Below are 20,915 nucleotides of genomic sequence, written 5' to 3' on the forward strand. Positions count from 1 at the left end.
ATGCATTATTTATATGCAATATATATTTACCAACAGCCTTGGCAATGGATAATAAAATAAATGAAATAAAATGTATTTAAATAAATTGACTTAAATAAATAAAAAATACATTAATAATTTTAAATGAATAAACGTTAAAATACTAAAAAATAAATAATGTATTTAAATATTTATCTACCAACAGGCTTGGCAATGGATAAATTATTTATTTATTTTTTAAATAAAATGAATAATTTTAAATAAATACAAGTTAAAATACTAAAAAAGAAAAAAAAAAAGAAAAGAAAGAATTTAAATATTTATTTATCTACCAACAGGCTTGGCAATGGATACATTATTATTATTTTTTAAATAAAAGGAATAATTTTAAATAAATAAAAGTGTTTTTTGTTTTTTTGTTTTAAATGAATTTAAATATTTATTTATCTACCAACAGGCTTGGCAATGGATAAATTAATATATATTTTTTTTATTTTTAATTAATTTGGGAACCGATACAAAAGGGATTAACTTCTTTTTAATCAGCTAAATGGAGATTGGCCAATGTTGATATTCGTGAAAGTCAGATATCAGGAAAAATTATTGCCCTGGCCAATATACTGGTCCAAGTGTGTAGGTTTGGTTTAAAGCTTGGCAAGGACACACTTAAAGCAGTGAATCATATAATCTTGCTCAAGCTCAAAATGATGGTGTTAAAGAAAATTGCTCAAATGTTTATGGGAACATTTCAGACACATCCCTACCTAAATCTATGCCCATGTATCAGTCTATCATAACCCTCAGGGATCATTATAAAATAAAACCTGATTGAATGTGGTGGTTTTCAGGACTTAAACTGATTTCAGTGTGTGTGTCACATGTCAAACCTGGAGCTGAGCTGACACAGAGACTGCAGGGATGAACTGGTCATGTAGCTCAGAGCCGCATTATAACACAGCAGCAGAAACGTCAGGACTTCAAACCTGAAAAACACGACCATCATCATCAGAATACCACTTCAAACTGCGTCTGAAATACATCATTAAATCCACTTTAACCCCCCCCAACACACACACACACACACACACACACACAGTCAGTACTCATTTGCTGATTAAAAATTGATGACTTAAATAAAAGCATGGAGCGCAATATGAATATTTGATGCGGCGCGCACCTGTTCTGTGCCGTGAATGTCTCTCGCTGCAGGTGGGGGCCGCTGTAAACCACTCGACTCAAGCCGTGATTGGCTAAGGCTCCTTCCGTCAAGGCCAGAGAGCCAAAGGAAGACGGCTGGAGGCGGGGCAGAGAGACGGTCAGAGCGAGAACAGCTGCAGATCAGGATCAGGATGTTTGATTGACTCACCTCATGGTAAACTGACGGCTTGGATAAGGAAGGGATGGTGAACGACAGCACTTTACTCTGCCCGTCTTTATCAACGATTTCCTGAAATAAACACGATGATAATCAGGACTGATTTGATTCAGACACATGAACAGGAAACATGTAAACAAACATACAGCGTCATATTGACATCAACAAAAATATTGTTACCGTATTGAATATATATATATACACATCTATAACCTAAATTACGCTGCCTTCAAGTCATCTAGGAATAATTATATTTATGAGATGAGCTCATTTACCAAGGGAAACTCTTTATTGTATTTTGTGTGCTGTTGGTGAAGAACAGCAATAAAAGCTTGCCATAAAACACTACTCATTAAGCTAGTTCATGAAACAACAGCCGTTAAAACAAAGAAAAAGATTTCCCATTAGTCTCTTTGGCAGAACCATAAAACACACAGATGATGCATCAATTACACATCTAATCTGTTTCCTTCTGCATTTTCATTCGGTTGCATTAGCACTGAACACAAAAGCTTCCTGTCTTTGTCAGCAAGTGAAATGGAAAAGAAATATGAAATGGCCCAAAGTGTTCATTTTATTCCAATCAAAACTCATCTAATTTTAATATAATACATAGAGATAAAAAGCAGTATTTTACAAAAAATAAATAGAAATTAATAAAAAAAATAATTATCTATATAAATTTTATTTTATATTAAAAAAAAAAAAATATATATATATATATATATATATATATATAGCAAATATTACACAAACATTTCCCCCAAAAATCATTAATAAAATTATGTATAGAAAAATGTATTAAAAAAATATTACAAAAAAATATTTCCCCCCCCAAAAAAAATTATATAAAAGCAATGACTCAATTTATTTATTTTTAACTTGGTTTATTAAAAAACTGCTAAGATTAATCTCTAAAATGAATCGGTGTGTGTGTGTGTGTGTGTGTGTGTGTGTGTGTGTGTGTGTGTGCGTGTGTATAATGATGCTTTTCTATAACGCATCTTGGTTCTAGTGCATTTAATTCAGTTGCTCATTTTCTGTACTGTAAAGCTGCGCTTGTGTATAATATGACAAAACAGAAAAAGCAATCTGTCACTTGATGGGAAAAAGTAGATTGTAACTAGAAAAGCTTCTTTAAAAACAACAGAGCTTGTGTCACACTGCTAAAAAATGTAGTTAAGTTAGCACAAAGTTCAACACATTCAGCTGGTCACTCCCCAACAACGATGCTGAATGTGTGCAGAGTTTGTTCAAGCTGTCGAAACGCATGTCGCAAGCGAATCATGATGAAACTGCAGAACTGTTCTTGTACAAGATTCAGGAGTTCTTCAGGTGTAAAGACAAACCAGATCAAGTGAGATTTGAGTGTGTGTTAGTCTCTAAAACAAGACGCCCACCGGCCTGCTGCCGTCCCAGTCGATTTCAGAGCCGATAGCGTCAGGATGATTAAGCGCACCCTGACACCCCGATGGCATGTGATTGACAGATGACCTACTCTGGTATTCAGGGTGACGTGAGGAGGGAGGGCGAGTTCACGGGGCGTAAAACCCATGAAAGACCACCGACGTTGCTGACAGCCTGGCTTCCCTTCTCACAGCCGGCTGGAAAACATCGCTTCCTGATTAAGTAAAAATCCATGACTAAAGTTCACAGGAAAAGCCAGAGGAAGTTGCGGTCTGGCCAACATGTACACCATTTTTGATGTGACTTTAAGAAGTGAATCTGGAATCGGTCTCAACTTGAAGTAACCTTTATTTCTAAAGTGGCTCTACAGAAGATAATTAGTGTCATTATTAACCTTAATTCAGTTCAGATTTTGTTCTGTTCCGATAGTGTCAGTGCAGTCAGATCAGTAATATGACTGTGTTTTTGTGTGCTGTGATTTAGGAAGGTACTGACCAGGTTGTAGATGCCGAGCAGAAGGGCCTCTATGCAGCCGCTGCAGTGCGGGTCTCGGCCGGCCGTGACGGACAGGTAACTCCACACCAGCTCAGGCAGGAACTGCAGCGTAAAGCGCTGAAGACGCGGCTCACCGCTACGGTAAAACTCAAACAACTGATGACACACCGGCTCCAGCAGCTGAGAGAGAGAGAGAGAGAGAGAGAGAGAGAGAGAGAGAGAGAGAGAGAGAGAGAGAGAGAGAGAGAGAGAGAGAGAGAGAGAGAGAGAGACAGGGAGAGAGAGAGAGAGAAAGAAATGCATTACAGTTACAAATCAGTGGCAAAAAAAATAAATAAAATAATAATAAAAAAATTTCACCTAGATTTTAATTAAATAATCATTAAATCACGGTTAATTCCCAAACTAGGGTTTGCGGGAAAAAAAATTAAATTAAAATAACTATTTATGTAATATATATATATATATATATATATATATATATATATATATATAAAAACATAAATTAAATAAATAAATAATTTAAAATTAACACTATTTATATAATTTATATAATTAATTATATAATTAAAATTAAAAATAAAAACATTAATTATATTTATATAACAATTACATATAAAAAACTAAAAAATAGTATAGTTAAAATAAATAAACAATTTTAAAATGAATACATAAAAATTACATATAAAAAATAATTCTCAAAATAAATATAAAAACACTTACTAAAAAGAATAAAATATTTATTTGTGTACCTGCATGTCATGTGACCATTAACCAACATCAATTATGCAAATGTGTCGCTAAATTTAACTTGTGTGTTCAATTTAAAGGTGTGTTCACAGTTCGCATGTTTGGTTTGATTAAAATGAACCCTGGTGCGATTGCTCTGTTAGTGTGAACAACACACCCTAAAACTCTTATTATAGTAAATATTTTAGGTCAAAGGGGTTCAGCTGACCAAAAAGTTTAGGAACATCAGGTCAAAACAGCTTTACACACAATACTGACATTAAACAGCTTTATTAAACAAGTTTTGTCAGGTAGTTGACGGGTTTAGGTCCACATGAAATGGTAATCACAATCAGCTTCTGTAATGTGGCGTGATGTACATCAGGCATTTGTTTGGTCCACTACAGAGAGGATATGATATTATTGTTTAATACAAACATCTCATTACAACAGCCTTGGTCATATATCAGCAGGAAAAGTCATTTCAGGTGCTGAAGGTTTTTACATTTTGATGAAAGAATCATTTCATGCTGTTTTTAAAAGCAGCCCCTATCAGTCAGACATCTGTGAAAGGCACAGATTTCTGTCACATGGTGTGACGGTGCTCGATTTTCAGAAATGAAACACCATAACGCTTCAACAGAGCAGCGAAGACTCTCAATCTGGTTTCCTGACACTCTCATGCCGACTGAAGATCAAGAGTACTCGAAAGTGATGATCAAAAACAATATGTGTGACTTTTCAACTTCAAAACAGTGCAGATCGATCACAATCCAGCAAGACTCACACGCAAACACGGCTCTCGGGTCCAATTTTTTGATTTGTTACAACTTTATTTTCTAGCGATACCTTGCAGTTGGATTTGTGGGACAGTTTGGAAGGGATTACAGAGAATCTGCACGGTTTTTCCTGCCAAAAACAGCTTGAAGGAGCTCAACGGAATGGAAAATGAGATGCGTTTTGAGACTTTTGCATCTTAAAAACCAATGTGAAACATTGGAAAGTCAGAAGAAAAAACAAACGCTGGTCTGACGCAGGTGTACATTGAACAAAACATCAAAAATAGAGCAGATGGAAACCGTAGAGTACTTAGTTGATATCCATTACTAATATTTATTATTGTTTGTTAGGTATTGAAGAAAACAATCTAATCTAATTTCTAATCTATAAGTTTCAGACATCATACAGACATGTGTGAAGTCTGAAATATGTGATTGATTGTAGTAAAGAAATTGTTCTTTAAGAGATTTTCCTGTGGTTATGTCATCGGTATGACTGTTTCCAGGAGGAGGAAGAGAACTGACACAAGATGCTGGTACAAACTGACGGTTGTGCCTGAAGGAGACACACCTGATCTACTGGAAAACACCTCCATCACTCATCATCGTAATGTTGACGCTGCCATGACAACAGACGGCATGACGAAACGAGCCCCGCACTGTTAATAACTCACGGTTACATCACCAAACAAATTTAGCTGTGCAACTTAGAGACAGACACTGGTTTCAGAACAATATTTTGGGCTATTTTTAACATGATGTGATAGAATTTGTATATACGATCAGGAAATGAGCTTACATAAACTCACTTATGATCAGGCAAGCAGAACCCGTGAAGTTCACACTTTTTGTTCAAGCACTTTTATGTTGCCTTTTGATCTTTTGAGGTACTTCACTTTTTGGATTAATGTTTGAAAATGAAGAAATTAAGACAGACATAAATATTAGTTTTGTAATTTTACAGGTGTAATGTAAAATAAAACTAGTATTTTTATCAAACACTCTTTTTTTTTATTATTTTACAGTACAATAGTATTATTGCAATAGAAAAATGTATTCTTTTCGTTAATATTTTAATTTACTACTACTAGTACAAATAATATTTTTTAATAGTAATATTGATATAGAAATAATTTATTTTTGGCCAAATTATGCAGCCCTATAAACAAATTCATTTATAATCAGGCAAGAGCAAATCGTGTAGCTCATATTTTTTTGTTCAAACACTTACATAAATTATACATTAACATTTTTGTTGCCTAAATCGTCCTTTTGAGATACTTTTTTTCCCAACCTTCTGGATTAATGATTGAAAATGAAGAAATTAAGACATAAATATTAATATTGGGTATAGGTGTACTGTAAAATAAAACTAGTATTATTATACTCCATTTTTATTTTACAATACAATAGTATTATTGCAATATTAATATATTTCTTATTATTTTTATTTGCTGCTACTACTACTACTACTACAACTAAAAATAGTTTTATAGTAATTTATATACAATACAAGTACTGCAAATCTAGAATTCCTAAAATGTATTTTAAATTGCAATTGCCATTTTAATCAAAACTAATTAGCGCAATTACATTTTTTCCCCAAATCATTCAGCATTTGTTAAAATCAACACCTAAAAGGAGATCGTAATGCATTTTACTTCCATAATTGAATGCATTTTTGAGTGGAAAAAGAGTGGGAACTGATTGGATGGTGAAAAGTGGCACACTTTAACTTTAAGTTGAAAACAACCGCAAAATATGTCATTAAGCATCAAAACACACAAAATCATGTGAGAGTCTGAGTACAAACAGGAGAAGAAACTGTCTTACATCACTGTAATTTTCCCGTATAACTTTGTAAAGCGCTGGAACCAGAGAGCCCTTCTCCTTCAGAGAGGCGGCATAGTTGGAGACGGCCGTCTCTGGAAGAGTCTGAAACACACACGGTTCAGAGCAGGAGAAACTCAGAGAAATGATCATGATGATGATGATGATGATGATGATGGAGATGAAAACGGAGATGACGTACCTTAAACTCAGACAGCCACTCCTCCACTACGCCTTGATCCATGGCCAACATCTTCCCTCATCTGGTGTGAGGAGATCTCAACCTGAAACACAGGAACAGCAGCCAATCAAAACTCAAATCCTAATATCTGCTTCAGTAAAACCACCTCAAAGGGCTGGTTTAATGAAAAACAGAATTTTTCATGCTTTTTAGAAATAAAACTTGAAGTACTACAGTATGTAAACAAAGTATGTAAACAAAAATTGCCACCATAACTGTCATAACTGAGCTCATTAACATATGACCGCCCATTTATATAATTGACATATTCAGTATCCAGAAACTTGAGCTTTCCTGATGAACAGCAGCGTGAACTACACCAGTAGACAAATGTTAGCCAATCACAACAGAGGTCATTTACATATTTTAAAGGTATAGTAGCAAAAACTGTTTTCACTCCCTCTCTCCGACTCTGAATTAAACAGGCTTAATTCAAAGAGTCAGAGAGAGATAGAGTGAAAACAGTCAAAAACTACATTATGATATTTTTTTTGTGCAACAAACCAACAAAAGTGTAACACATGGCCCTTTAACACAAGGTAAACCCAGTGTTTAGCTGCTATGGCTTTAACCTTTCACACTCTCGCTCTAAAAGAGGAAGTGAGAAATTCCAGCATGTGGGGAAGAAAATCAGATTAACAAGTGTAGCGTAAAGCCAAAATTAAACAGAGACACTGTTTTTATTCCAGGGATCCCCGCAAATTAAATCAACAGATAACTGTACAGGTTAACCCATCTCTAAAAAAAGACACAGACTTTACACCAAGCTAACTAAATGAGGACATACCGTAGACCCATTTTATATGACTACACTATAAAACCTAACGCTCAAAATACTTAATTGGTTTAAGCAGGACAAACTTAAATTAAACAAATTAGTTCAGTTAAATTAACTGTTATGAGTATTCAGAACTTTTTTCTTTTGAGTTCACAAGCACTGACATATTTCAAGTAAACTGAACTGTTCCATTGTTTTGAGTTGAATGAACTCATTTCTTTTAATTTAGACTAACTTAAGTTTAACTGAAACTGGGCTGGGATTTTTTATTTCCCAGCATGCTTTGCACATGGCACTCGAAAGGAAGAGTAAATGCTAAAATTAAGTGTTTAGGAAGAAAGTGTAAAGGGGTATGATGACTCTAAAGTCACTGTATGTCATTATCGACCAAGGTTTTAAGAACATTGTGATAATTTTTTACCCATATCGCTCACCACTACTCAGAATTGAGCTAAATCTGTCATAACTACTTAGGATTTGTCTGTACACTGTAAACCCGAATAAGTTGGGCTTTAAGGTGATCAGTTATATCATATATTCACAATTTTAAGTAAGCAGAACTATAAAGTTTTGAGTTTGTAGTACTCATGTAGGGCTGCACGATTAATCACGCGATTAGAAAAAATAACATTGAAATCACGCTTAAACTATTTGGCTTAGTGCGATTATGCAATCGCAAAGCGGCGATTATTTTTTATGCTTGTCAATGAAGTACGGCTCCAAATGCTAATCCATCTGAAAGCACTGCGAGTTTGAGTCGCTTATAACGTACATTTGCAAAAAACAACAAGCGTCAAACATCTTTCCAGACATGAGAAGCATTTATTAACATCTTGTCCAACAAAAGACAACATTTAATAACATGTTTTTACTCCAAACTCACTTCATAACGACAGTTGAGCGTCCTTCTGTGAGATGGAATAAGGCAGTCGTGCGTTTATTAGTCATGTTTAATCAATCAATCAAAGCGTTTCAATCTTCTGTTTATTCAGCTACAGCGATAGTATGGGATTTCCTGCATATTTGCAGTTTCTGCGTGAGAGCGCCCTCTGGCTTTCAGATGGAGAAGCATTTACTACTGATCACAGAGCCGTACAGCTCCGACAAGATGCGCATTAAATAATCGCAGGCTTTGCCAAATCGCATGCGATAAAATTGCGATTAATCGTGCAGCCCTATACTCATGCATGCTAATTGCTACTAACTTGAAGTACTGAGTTAGCTAACTCATACATTTTGATCAAATTAGTTATTTACTTCACTGTAAACCCTAATAAGTTGTCAGAACTCCAAAAAGTTGAATGAGAATATTTAAGTTAAGAAACTTAAAGTTTACGTAAGATTTTTATTTTTGTACTCATACATTTTTACTGTTCTTAACTTGAAATATTTGAGTTCACTAATTTATACATTTAACTTAAAATTATCAAGTTAAGTCAACTGAAATATTTTGCTAGCTATAACAAACTAAATGTGATATGGTGATTTAAATGATGTTTGCACTTTGTTTGCACCCAGCCCTACTTCTGGGGACATTTTTGTAGCTAAAATATAACAGAGTACAAACACAAACACAAACACACACACACACACACACACACACTTTGATTGATTTGTACAGTGATTTTGACAAAGCAAAAATTCAAAGCAGCTTTTTTAAGAAAACCTTACAAAACTACACAGCAATTCAAATGGTCACAAAAAAAACTCCTTTGAAGAAGTTTAACAAATGTTGAATTTAGACTGTTCCAAAGACATTTCATCTGCAGCCAACTTCATTTCTGGCATAGGATTCATCGAAAAAAAATCACTAGACATGATATTTATATTCTCTCGTTCACAGTAATAAGCCACAGGCATTTTCCGTAGATCTAATTTCCATCCATTGCGACTATCTCTCCCTCACACACAAACTTACTGTCATCAGTTTTTCCTCTCTTCCCAAAAGTTCTGTCCATTCCCCCGTCATATCAGCTGTGAGTCACTCGGCTCTGTTTATAACCTCTACAGCGTCTTACAGTGAGCGTTTCTCCTCCCGTCTCTGACAGCCATTAGTGTGCGGCTCTCAAAAGCTCTTTAATTAGTGCAGAGAGCAATCGACAGCGCAGAGAGAGAGAGAGAGAGAGAGAGAGAGAGAGAGAGAGAGAGAGAGAGAGAGAGAGAGAGAGAGAAACTTTGCAAACACTCATTCATTCATGGCTTTATTGATTAGCCTGAATCACCCCCGCCTTTCCCAGTTCATGGATTAATAAACTGTTGCACAGTGAGTGTGTGTGTGTGTGTGTGTGTGTGTGTGTGTGGTGTGTGTGGTGTGTGTGGTGTGTGTGTCTGTGTCTTATCCCTAACACAAGCTATTGGATTAACCGCTTTCAGTGCCAGGAACGGCTTTCCGCTTCAGGATTTCGCCCTCGTTTCCTTCTATGGTGGCCGAGCCGCGGTCTGAGTTATTTTAAACAATCGGCTCTGGAGAAACAGCTGGAGCTGCTGAAAGGAGAAATGTAAATGTTTTGTGTTTGAGTGGTTAATTATTAAATCAACAGGCCTCGTTTATCACATGACGAGTCACTTGAGGAATTTAAATACGGGCGACCTTTGACCTCGTCGAGCCACAGGGACGATATCCGTTACTAGACTGATCCTAGAACTGTAATCCAGATTCAAACAGATTAATTTAGACTAGAATCCAGCAGATGGGAAATGAAGTGTGTGTTTGTGAGATACAGAGAGAGTGAGAGGGATGAATGGATGGAAAAACTGAAATGATGGCAAGGATCTATGCTTATGCATTATTTAAATTGGATGGATGGATGGATGGATGACAAAATTAATAATTACAAATACAAAACAGTTATGTAGCACGAGAAGGTGTTAACTTGTCAACGACTTCAGTAAGTTAACTGGATGTCATGCACTCGCTGAATTAACCACGCAAAAGGAAACAGGAAGCAGTCATCTGCTGAAACCACAAGCACCTGTATTTTAACAGGTTCAGTCCAGCGCTGGTGTTTCCACCAAACATCAGGCTCAAGAACCAAGAAAACCCCTCAAATTTCAGGAAAAAAAAAAAAAATCTTAATAGCCCTGAAAACACAGAACCAAAGTTAAAAGCGCAGTTAACCCAAAAATGTCATTGAAAAGTGAATTTTCTGATAAAATTGTTTTGTTTAAAGTGTTCCAGGTTTTCTGTACTTGTTTGTAGAGCTGCACAATTTGCCAAAAAAAATTATTGATGATGATATTATTATTATTATTATTATTATTATTATTATTATTAATAATAATAATAATAATAATATATGTTATTATTACTATTACAAAAAAAAGTAAACAAAAATAAATATTAATATTGTAATACTATTTCACTTTGAAATAAAAAAAATATATATAATAATTTTATAATACAATTTATTTTTGTAAAATGTGTAAAACGCATATAACACGGACCCTCCTGATGACAAAAATTACGTCACGGACAGTGCGCATACTGTCGTGGAACGCGGACGGCCAAAGTATACTTTGGGCTTTTCACTTTGATTATCAACAATAAAAAGATTAATTAGATCATTTCTCGAGCTTAACTCAACATAAAACAGTCAAATGGACTGGTTTACCTGCACCATACTGCTCCAAACTAGACTCGAGGGTTCATGAGCAAGTGCATCGCATCCCTGAGCATATCCACAAAAGCCTGACCAAAAATAGTCTCTGCCAACAGCTTAAAAGTACACAAGAACAGCCCAGAACCCAGCGACCCGGCGCCGCGCTGATGGAACATATTTATAGGATGCGTCATGGAAGACTCAGTGACTCAGACAAGTGCGGAGATCCAGAACATGAACACAGAAGCGTGGTGAGCAGAAATCTCCATCTGAGACTGTAACCGGCCCTACAGAGAGTGATTTACAGTCTCTAAACTACTAGAAATTAGTATGCAGTAGATTTACCAAACAATATTCTTCATTTTGGCTAATAATAATAATAATAATAATAATAATATTATACACATGCAGAAATAGTACCTAGTTTACAGAAGAGTTGGGTATTTACACACATTTCATGATTCGATTCACAAGCTTGCAATTCGATTCCTTTCCGATCTCAATCAATTCAAAATCAATTCATTTGGAAATAAATAAGGTACAGTACATTAATTTTTCTCAACAAATATTGCAAATTATACAGTGAACCCTGTCAGCTGGTGCATTACTATAATGTGAAAGATTACACACTTTCCAGAAGAGGGTGGAGCTTTAACAGCTCGTGCTTTGGTTGCTCGACAACAACAAAGCTGGAGAATCTCACACAGCCAAAATGAGGATTGTCAGTAACGGTGTTCAGCCTTACATTGTTCAAACCGGAGTCGGACACTGATGGAGAGACTCAGGAAGAAGTTACAACTTTTAGAATGAAACTGGACGTTTCTGAATGGTTAGTGGATAAATTTATGTAGTTGCTGTGGAGTTGATTCAACTCATCGACTAGCATGTGCCGTCATGTTAATCTTTTGTGCAAATTTTGTGTTGATCTAGCTGTTTGTCCTAGCATAGAGTAATCGAGTGTATGGAGGCTAAGGGAAAGCACATGTAAAGTGGAGCTGCCTGAACCGAAGAAGACATATATTGCATTACTTAAAAATACCTAAATTTTCTTCATCTGCAGCTTTGCCTCGCTTGCGAAAACAAAATGGCGGCGCCATTGGTGTAAACATGCAGATTAAGGGGCGGTACTGTGATAGATAAGATATAATAATAAAGATCCCCTTCTGAGGTCACTTCTGAACGGCTTGTTTTTTCACATGCTTGCAGAGAAAGGCTTACCAACACAAAGTTACTGGGCTGTCCTTTTTCACATTTTTTGGGTTGGTAGACCCATTTATAGCACATAAACATGGAAAAGTCCGATTTTCATGATATGTCCCCTTTAACATTTAAACAATGGCTGTCATAACTTGTTTTCATGACAGATTTATTCCCATACATTAAATTTTGAAGAACAGGTTGAGTGAAAATATAATGAATATGTAATATAGAGCAAATATTTATCAAAATGCTCCTCTCTAAAGTTATATTTCTAGCTAACTATCAAGTAAATGGACATTAAATGGCTTTCCTGAGGTAAATGTAATGTTACGTGACACTGTTCAGAAGCTGTCTTTAGTTGAAACACATGTGATTACATGAGACATTTAGTGATTACATGAGACATGATACATTTCAGTAAGTACAGTAAGTACTGTATCTTTCAACATACCTTCTGATGTTCATTCGTGTTTATTTCTATAACTAGTATTGAAGAGGAAGAGATCATCGGTTCACGTGCCACTTGAACTGAGGCGCTACAGTGTCTGTCAAGCCACATTAAATTTGAAAGCCGAGACTTCGTTTCATATCAAAAGTAACAAAGCACAAAGTGTATTGTGATTACTGAATGGAAGTCGAGCTACTAATAATGTTCAGTGAAGCTTTGATCATGCATCAACTGAAAACAGCATTGACTAAAAGATTGATTAATGAGATTTTAGAAACAATTTCAGTTCATTTAAATGAGAATCCATTAAAATCAAGAAATCAATATTTTCATCCCAGCCCTAGTTTACAGTATATAGTGCACAGAGTGCAGAAGGAGCGAGAGAGAGAGCTCAATCAGACCATTACATGAGCACTAAACTACTCTGATTGCTCCATAATGGAAATAATAAATACTCAATCTCCAGCAACAGACGTCACCGTTCACCTACGATTTGATGGAAACAAGAGGCTTTTTAGATTCAGCCGCATGACAAACATATCATTAGAGCTCAATTCTGAGACTTGGTGGCTTCAAACTGCTAGAATTACTGCACAGAGCCTGATTAAAGCCCACGGAGAGGTAAATACAGCACCCCTGCTGTGGCTCACTGAGAGCTGAGGGTGGAATACGGGGTGTAGAGACGTTAATGAGAGCCCTCGACACTCCCTGCAGACGGTAAACCGGTACCTGCCACCACAGATGTAACCTACACGCCAACAGCTGGGGATTCAGAGACTTCAGCAGTTTTTACACAGCTGCTGCCATAGTAAAGTGAGATGTTAAAGATGTTGAAGTCAATCTGAAATGCCACTGGCAACCAGATTTACTTCTGCAAAGCATTATATTAAAATAAGGTATTCAAGGAGAGAAATAAAAAAGTAAACTTGATTTTATCCATCTGAAGCTGACTGGATCATGACAAGTAGAGTTAAATGACTGGAGGGGAGGAGTTATGACAGGCCTTGATGACATCAGCAGCAAAGTAATGTCGTTTCAGAGGCGAAAGATGATCTTTCATGTTTTCTTTCAGGTATGCAAACTTCAACAAAGATCTTCATCACTTTGTGTGAACACTTTTTCACCATTAATTTGTGCTGCTTTGTCTTAAAAAAAAAAAAAAAAAATCACAAAATAAATGTGAAATCAAACAGTAACACTACAAAACCACGACATGTCTATCAAACAGACGCTCTGTTGGCATGTATGAGTGCCAGTGTCTAAAACAAGAGTCGCGTCTGTTTCGAAATGGCCAGATCTAAAAACACTCATCACCCTCTGGCCACAACCCAGATTTCTGCGATGAGCTGTAGATTTTCTTTTTTAGAGAAACCTCAAACCACTGTGCGCCTAAAATTGAGTCCATCTAGATCATATCACTTTAGACAGATAAGAACAGAGAAACAGACTACTAGGAGCATCAAGAAGTTCACAGAAGATGATTTAATCACAACACACTACCCATTCTCAGGAAACCTGGAAGTGGCAGGGAAAACTGACAGCAAGCACCCGGCTAACAGGTTTCACAAACATAAGAAGGAACCGTGACATGGGCCGGGCACATGAACATTATCCTCTCATACTGTATGTTTGCTAAGCCAGTTTCTTTTGAATCAGATGATCAGATCAAATGGAAACTCACAAAACTTCACAGAATTGGAAACACCCAATCATTCACAAATTCTTCATAGGTCTGCCCCTTGCGTTTGCATAATCCGACTTTGATTTAATCTATCACGTCAAATGTATTTGTATAGGGCTTTTCACAATACACATCATTTTATGCAGCTTTATAGAAAATCATGATGTTACCATTTATAATATCTTATCCTCATGCCTTAGTCACATTAAGCAGATTCAAGCTGGGCGAAAATATATTTTACATTTTGCAAAGATAAAAGCAATCAAACAGTTGCTATATAGTTTATATGAGAGTATACTGTATACATGTGAATAAAGTTGGACATATATATTTCATGGGTGGATATTGACACAAATTTCACAATTCAATTCGATTTCTATTCACAAGCTTGCGATTCGATTCAATTTTGATTATTTTGGATACATCAGATAGAGTACATGGCAAATTTTCTCAAGGAAAAAAACAAACAAACATGGGAGTCAGTTGCTAAATTACTATAGTATTAAGAGCTAAAATTAACTGATTTGTATACAAAATGGAAGTTTTTATAATAATACAGTTATAATACTAACTTTACAATTTACAATTATATTTCTATTCCAATTTGTTTTTTGAAATATAAACATTTAAATGGTGGCGGTTATAGAAACTTGACAGATTTATTCAAACATGCATTAAATATTACATTTAAAAAATATATAACATTAAAAATTATAATGAATATGTAATATGGTGTATATATTCATCAAAATGCTATTTATCCAAAATGTATCTAGCTGACTAACAAGTTTATGGTCACTGAATATGGTTTTTCTGAGGTAAATGTGACGTTACGTGATAGCGTTTAAAGCTGTTTTATTGACGTCTTTCCACGGTTGAAACACTGACTAAGCAATTACATAAGACATGATACGGATTTCAGTAACTTACCTTCAGATGTTCATTCATATTTATTTCACGCTTTTTGGGTTAGTTCACCAAAAATGAAATTTCTGTTATTAATTATTCACCCTCATGTTGTTCTACACCCGTAAGACCTTCGTTCATCTTCAGAACACAAATTAAGATATTTTTGATGAAATCTAAGAGGTTTTTTATCCCCCATAGAAACCAACGAAATTACCAAATGCAAGGTCCAGAAAAATAGCAAAAACATTGTCAACGTGAAAAATAGTCAACGGGACTAAAGTGGTTCAACCTTAATGTTATGAAGCGAGAAGAATATTTTTGAAACAAAAAAAATAACGACTTTATTCAACAAATTTGTCTCTCCCCTGTCCTCCTACGCTGTTTACGTTGCAGTGCTTCCAGGTTCTACGTCCGAAAGCCGGCTCAGTATTTTCAGTAATTTTGTTGCTTTCTATGGAGGATAAAAAAAAAAAAAAACTCTTGGATTTCAGCAAAAATATCTTAATTTGTGTTCTGAAGATGAACGAAAGGTCTTAAAGGTTTGGAATGAAATGAGGGTGAGTAATTAATGACAAATTTCATTTTTGGGTGAACTAACCCTTTAAAAGAGGAGGAAATGATCAGTTCATACTTGAATTTCATCATAAAATGGACATAATTTGAAATCTGAGACTTTGTTTCATATCAAAAGTAACAAAGCACAAAGATTATAGCGATTTATTGGATGGGAGGTGTGCTACAATGTTCCATTCATTCATCAACTGAAAACAGGATAGAATAATCCGATTCTTGGGATTTAAGAATTGATGTTGGTTTGTAAAAATGTGAATCAATTAAAATCGAGAAATTTATATTTTTTTTTTACCCAGCTCTATTATATATCTAAATTTATATAAAAGAGCTGGGCAATAATATAGTTCCATTTTGCAATGAAAAAAAAAAAAAAAAAAAAACATAATACTACATATAAGTTTAATGATTTTAGCACAGTTTTACCACAAAATCAGCAAAGAAAAGGTGAAAAGTCTACTGACTAGTTCTCGGAAATAAACTCCCATTTCAAAAGCCTTAAGCGTGTCCATCCATTCGCTTACAGTTTATTTTTAACACATATGCATTTTTATTTGGTTTAGACCTCTTAAATTTGACTCCACATTTAAATCCTCCAAAAAAAGTGCAATATTTCACATAACCTTAACAAGAACAAACGTCAATCATCAGAGAAGACTAAGATCGACTAGACTAGTTTGACGTCCAGACAACTCAAACACTAACTCGAGCTACCACACACACATCAGTCTCCCGTTGAGTGTGTGTGACTCACATGACCGCACATACGCTGACTTCAAACATTAACACACACACATTGACACTAACATTCCTCATGATTCCTGACAGACGGCATGTTTTATTTTGAGTGCACTTACCGTTCAAAGTCCGAATGACAGAGGAATATCCCAGCACACCCACAGAGCGACTCCTCTCATTGCACAAAGTTCTTCATTTCCTGTTTCAAACCTTCTAAGCCCAACCCACCCACGCAGACCCGGGCGGCACTGAGGGCCAATCAGAACGCAGGAGGGTTTGTGTTTTGGAGGGGTGTGAGGGAAATCTGCCCAGTCTGCTTCGACCAGTGCTGCCAGACGCATGCCACTGAAACAATTAAACCAAACACACACACACTCACTCACTTCACAACCGCAGGGTTTCAGAGGGAGGAATTAACAGGATCTGACACGATTCTTTCTCAAACGGCCCTCTGAGAGCAAACGTGACCCACAGTGACCCATCAGCACAGAAACAACCCCGAGGATACAGTTTCAATAAATCCACAGACCTGAGTGAAGACACAGAAGAGCCCATTAAAACACTTACACTGCTAGACACGCCACAATAATGGCAGGAAACCCGTCTGAAACGGCTGTCGGATTTTGAGCTTCAGGGGCTGATGGATTACAGATGAATGAGGAAAAAAGAAAGACAAGATGCATGACGTTCACGTGGAAGGATTAGGACCAGTTTTGTACAGTGTTTCAGAAATGTGTCAGCATGGCTGACTAGTCATCTGACAATAGACTATTCAATAAGTGAGGTTTAACTAGATTTAACTCATCCCAAAATGAAAATTGTCATTATTTACTCACACTCATGTCATTCCAAACCTGTATGATTTAATCTTCAGTAAACGACGATAGATTGTACTTTTTTTTTTTTTTTTTTCTGAGTGAAAATTATGAAAAAAAAAAAAAAGTAATTATAAATACATATTCTCTACAGTTCAAGTAAGTTTTAAAAAAAAATAAAAATATTATAATACTTTTATTCAGCAATTGAAAGCACTACTGTAAAAAAAAAAAAAAAAAAAAATGTTGTTAATTCTTTGAGCGCCCATATTTTGTTTCACACAAGGCGTCGGCGTCAACGATTGACGGAGGGCATGTCTAAAGATTGGTGCTGACTGTCATAGTGACAACAGCCAATTACTTTCTGGTGTTGCATGAACGCAATTGGCTAGCGACTGCTCTAGGGTATTTGCATAAGGCGATCTGATTGGTTGACGCCTGTGTTGGCGCTGGAAAAGTTGAAAAATTTTCAATTTCTGCCGCAAGCAATGCAACAGAACCCACAATTCAGTTTGGTAACGCGTGACGTCCATTCAAAAGAAAATGAGAAGCATTACCGCCGACGCCCTGTGTGAATGCAGCTTATGTGCATCCACAATGGAGTTACGCCTTCATGACTAGCACAATCAAGTTTTTTTTTTATAAACAAAGTTGGCCATAGGAGTGCATAATTTAAGGATTAGTTCACTTCAGAATTCAAATTTCCTGATAATTTACTCCCCCCCATGTCACCCAAGATGTTTATGTTTTTCTTTCTTCAGTTGAAAAGAAATTATGGTTTTTGAGGAAAACATTCCAGGATTTTTCTCCATTTTTCTCAGTTGAACCCCAGACTTTACAACTTCCCTTAGACTTAGTCATTCAGACAACTCAACAAGCAGATTTTGTGGGGGAAAAAAAAAAAAAAATCACTGTTTCTTTCTCACACTCACACACTCTAACAACCTGTCTGCTGAGCACACACTGCTAGTATCTTTTCACAGCTTTGTCATAACTCAATCAGAACAGGACATACAGGTGTGCTCAAGGATATCTTGTTTACTTGCTACTGTCAGACAAAACAGATTCTCCTTCAAAATAACTTTCAAAAATTTGATGTCATGAACCTCACAACTGATAAAACCGTGCATTCCTGACTTCTAGAAATTGAGTAAAGCCAGTCAAAGAGCTTGAAGCCACCCATTTTTGCATGCAATATGCATCAAACATTCTTGTACATTTTAAAATGACTCACTTTCTCAAATGCATTGAACACTATGAAGCAAATAAGCATCAGCATTACCGCCAATGCCATGTCGTTGTATCATTACCTAGATGTTGCCAATAAACCCTGTGCATCCACGTTTGACAAGTCCTTTTTTCTTTCTGTGATGCATCAAAGCCATCGTCTAGACTTTTATCTATTTTAAACTCAAATATATCTTAGCTCTCTCATTTGATTTGACTGTTTTCTGTGACACCATCTGTGATGCTTTTCATGTGGAGGTGTCGTGACGGTTGTTCAGGTAGGGCTGGTCCACCTTGAACATCAGAAGGCGGATAAAAGTTTATTGATTATTTTTACTGCCATTTAGAAAAGCTTTTATTCTGCTTAAGTACCACACTAATGGACAGCCAACAAAGAGAGAAATGGTTTATACTCAGGGCACCAGCGGTAGTCGTGCCACAGCAGAATGGGTTCAGCTAATCTGCACTTTGTACAAACTAAGACCTGCATAATTACCTTAAACAGTTCACTCAAAACTGAAAGGCAAGAATATTAGTGACTGATCACATAAATTTAGTTTTTGTCACACGAAGCTATCATATGATTTAAGAAGACTTGGAAAATAGCAGACGAGTCATACGCACTACATTTTTGTCCTCTTTGCAGCTTGACAGTTGTGGTCACCATCGATTTCCATTGTTAATTGGAAAAGATCAGTCCGGATGTTCTGCCAGAAGGTGACAGACCTTAAGAAAGGGATTGATTTATCAGTAAAAATTGGGTTAATTTGGGTGTATTGGCATCAGTTGATATTTGAATCTGCTTTGCCTGATATTTGGATTGTAAAGTTTCCAAAAACAGAGTAAAACTTTGTGTAAATATTTTTTAAAATTAAAATGTTAATTTCATTTAATTCAAATTTGTGAATATTTCACATAGAAAACTCAGTGTTTCCTAATAAGTACCCAGACTCTGATGGCCCACTATTGTCTAATCTGTGCTGAAAATATTTCAAAACTTCTAATAACGACAACATTAAAAGGTTATTAATGTTATGTTTTGCGCAATTGCTTTGGCAAAGTATCTGTCAAACGAACTAAAATCAAAAGCGCGATATGGCTTTGTGCGCTTTACAAATCGCAAAAGTCTACGAATTAATTAAATAAGTATATAGTCTGTTCGCACAGTGTATTTCAAAGTGAAGCGCACACTTTGCTCACACAATCAGCTTGTGACCCAGTGTTTTCCGCGTCTCAGAACGGCTCAGTTCACATTGAATGAATGAGGTGATCTCCATCTCTGCATGTGCTGTGAGTTTACCATGCATTTGGCAATGTAGCGGCCACCAGTAACACATTATTTTCACATTTGCATAATTTCCAACATTTTTGTGGGCAGATGATTACAGCACTTCACTAGATTTGTAATGTGACGAAGAAATTAGGACAAAAGTATTGTAATTTCACTACTGTAGGTAAATTAACATACTAATGAAATATTCATTTTCATTTATTTTACAGTGCATGTTTTACAATATATAGGCTATTACTATCATAGGAATAATAATAATAATAATAATAATAATAATATAAAATTATTATTATTATCATTTTCTAATTGTTTTTTGGGGGGAGGTTTCAGGCCCCATAGTCTCACAAAATCCTGTGGGAAACACTGAAACAATCTATTAAATATGTTTTATGATATATAGATATACATTTGTAGATATGGTTTGGTTTCTTGTTCAGAATTAGTTATTCAAATAAAAAAGCGGAACTGAATGACTTTTTTGGTTCTGTCAATTGTTCTCTCATATGCATTCTTCAGCTGATTCTACAAAAGAATAAATGAATAAATTAAATTCATATGTTAATAACATAAAACCATTAAAAATATGTTATCCAATATACTTTTAAGGGCAATTATCAGATATTAGAAAAACATCAAAATCATTAAAGCCACAAAACGTAATTAAAAAGTCTGAAAATTACACCTTTCGCTGGAATTGTTTTAAATGAATTTATTGTTTTTAAATAAATCAATGAAATTAATTGTTTTTCTTTTTTTCATTGAAACCATCAAAAGAATTAATCTTTTGAATAGCAAAATCTATTTCGGTCAACCACTACACTAGA

The 20,915-nt window shown here is 35.5% G+C and overlaps 1 protein-coding gene across 6 annotated transcripts in view; it reads right to left on the bottom strand.

The window, feature by feature from the left end:
• hycc1 (hyccin PI4KA lipid kinase complex subunit 1) overlaps positions 1 to 20,915 on the bottom strand; it is a 39,214-nt gene that overhangs the window by 11,587 nt on the left and 6,712 nt on the right. For 2 of the 6 annotated variants that reach the window (XM_051873827.1, XM_051873828.1), the window contains exons 2-7: positions 6,797 to 6,878; positions 6,598 to 6,699; positions 3,257 to 3,436; positions 1,346 to 1,426; positions 1,157 to 1,272; positions 867 to 962 (exon numbers count right to left, since the gene is read on the bottom strand). In XM_051873827.1, coding sequence (XP_051729787.1) covers positions 867 to 962; positions 1,157 to 1,272; positions 1,346 to 1,426; positions 3,257 to 3,436; positions 6,598 to 6,699; positions 6,797 to 6,847 — 626 coding nt within the window. In that variant the 5' untranslated portion in view covers positions 6,848 to 6,878. Of the gene's footprint in view, positions 1 to 866; positions 963 to 1,156; positions 1,273 to 1,345; positions 1,427 to 3,256; positions 3,437 to 6,597; positions 6,700 to 6,796; positions 6,879 to 9,531; positions 9,655 to 16,877; positions 17,001 to 19,424; positions 19,504 to 20,915 lie in introns of those variants that run through there. The other 4 variants (XR_007926675.1, XM_051873830.1, XM_051873826.1 and 1 more) reach the window with 4 other exon arrangements.

This window comes from Ctenopharyngodon idella, chromosome 19, assembly GCF_019924925.1.
Source record: "Ctenopharyngodon idella isolate HZGC_01 chromosome 19, HZGC01, whole genome shotgun sequence".
NCBI classification, from domain to species: domain Eukaryota; kingdom Metazoa; phylum Chordata; class Actinopteri; order Cypriniformes; family Xenocyprididae; genus Ctenopharyngodon; species Ctenopharyngodon idella.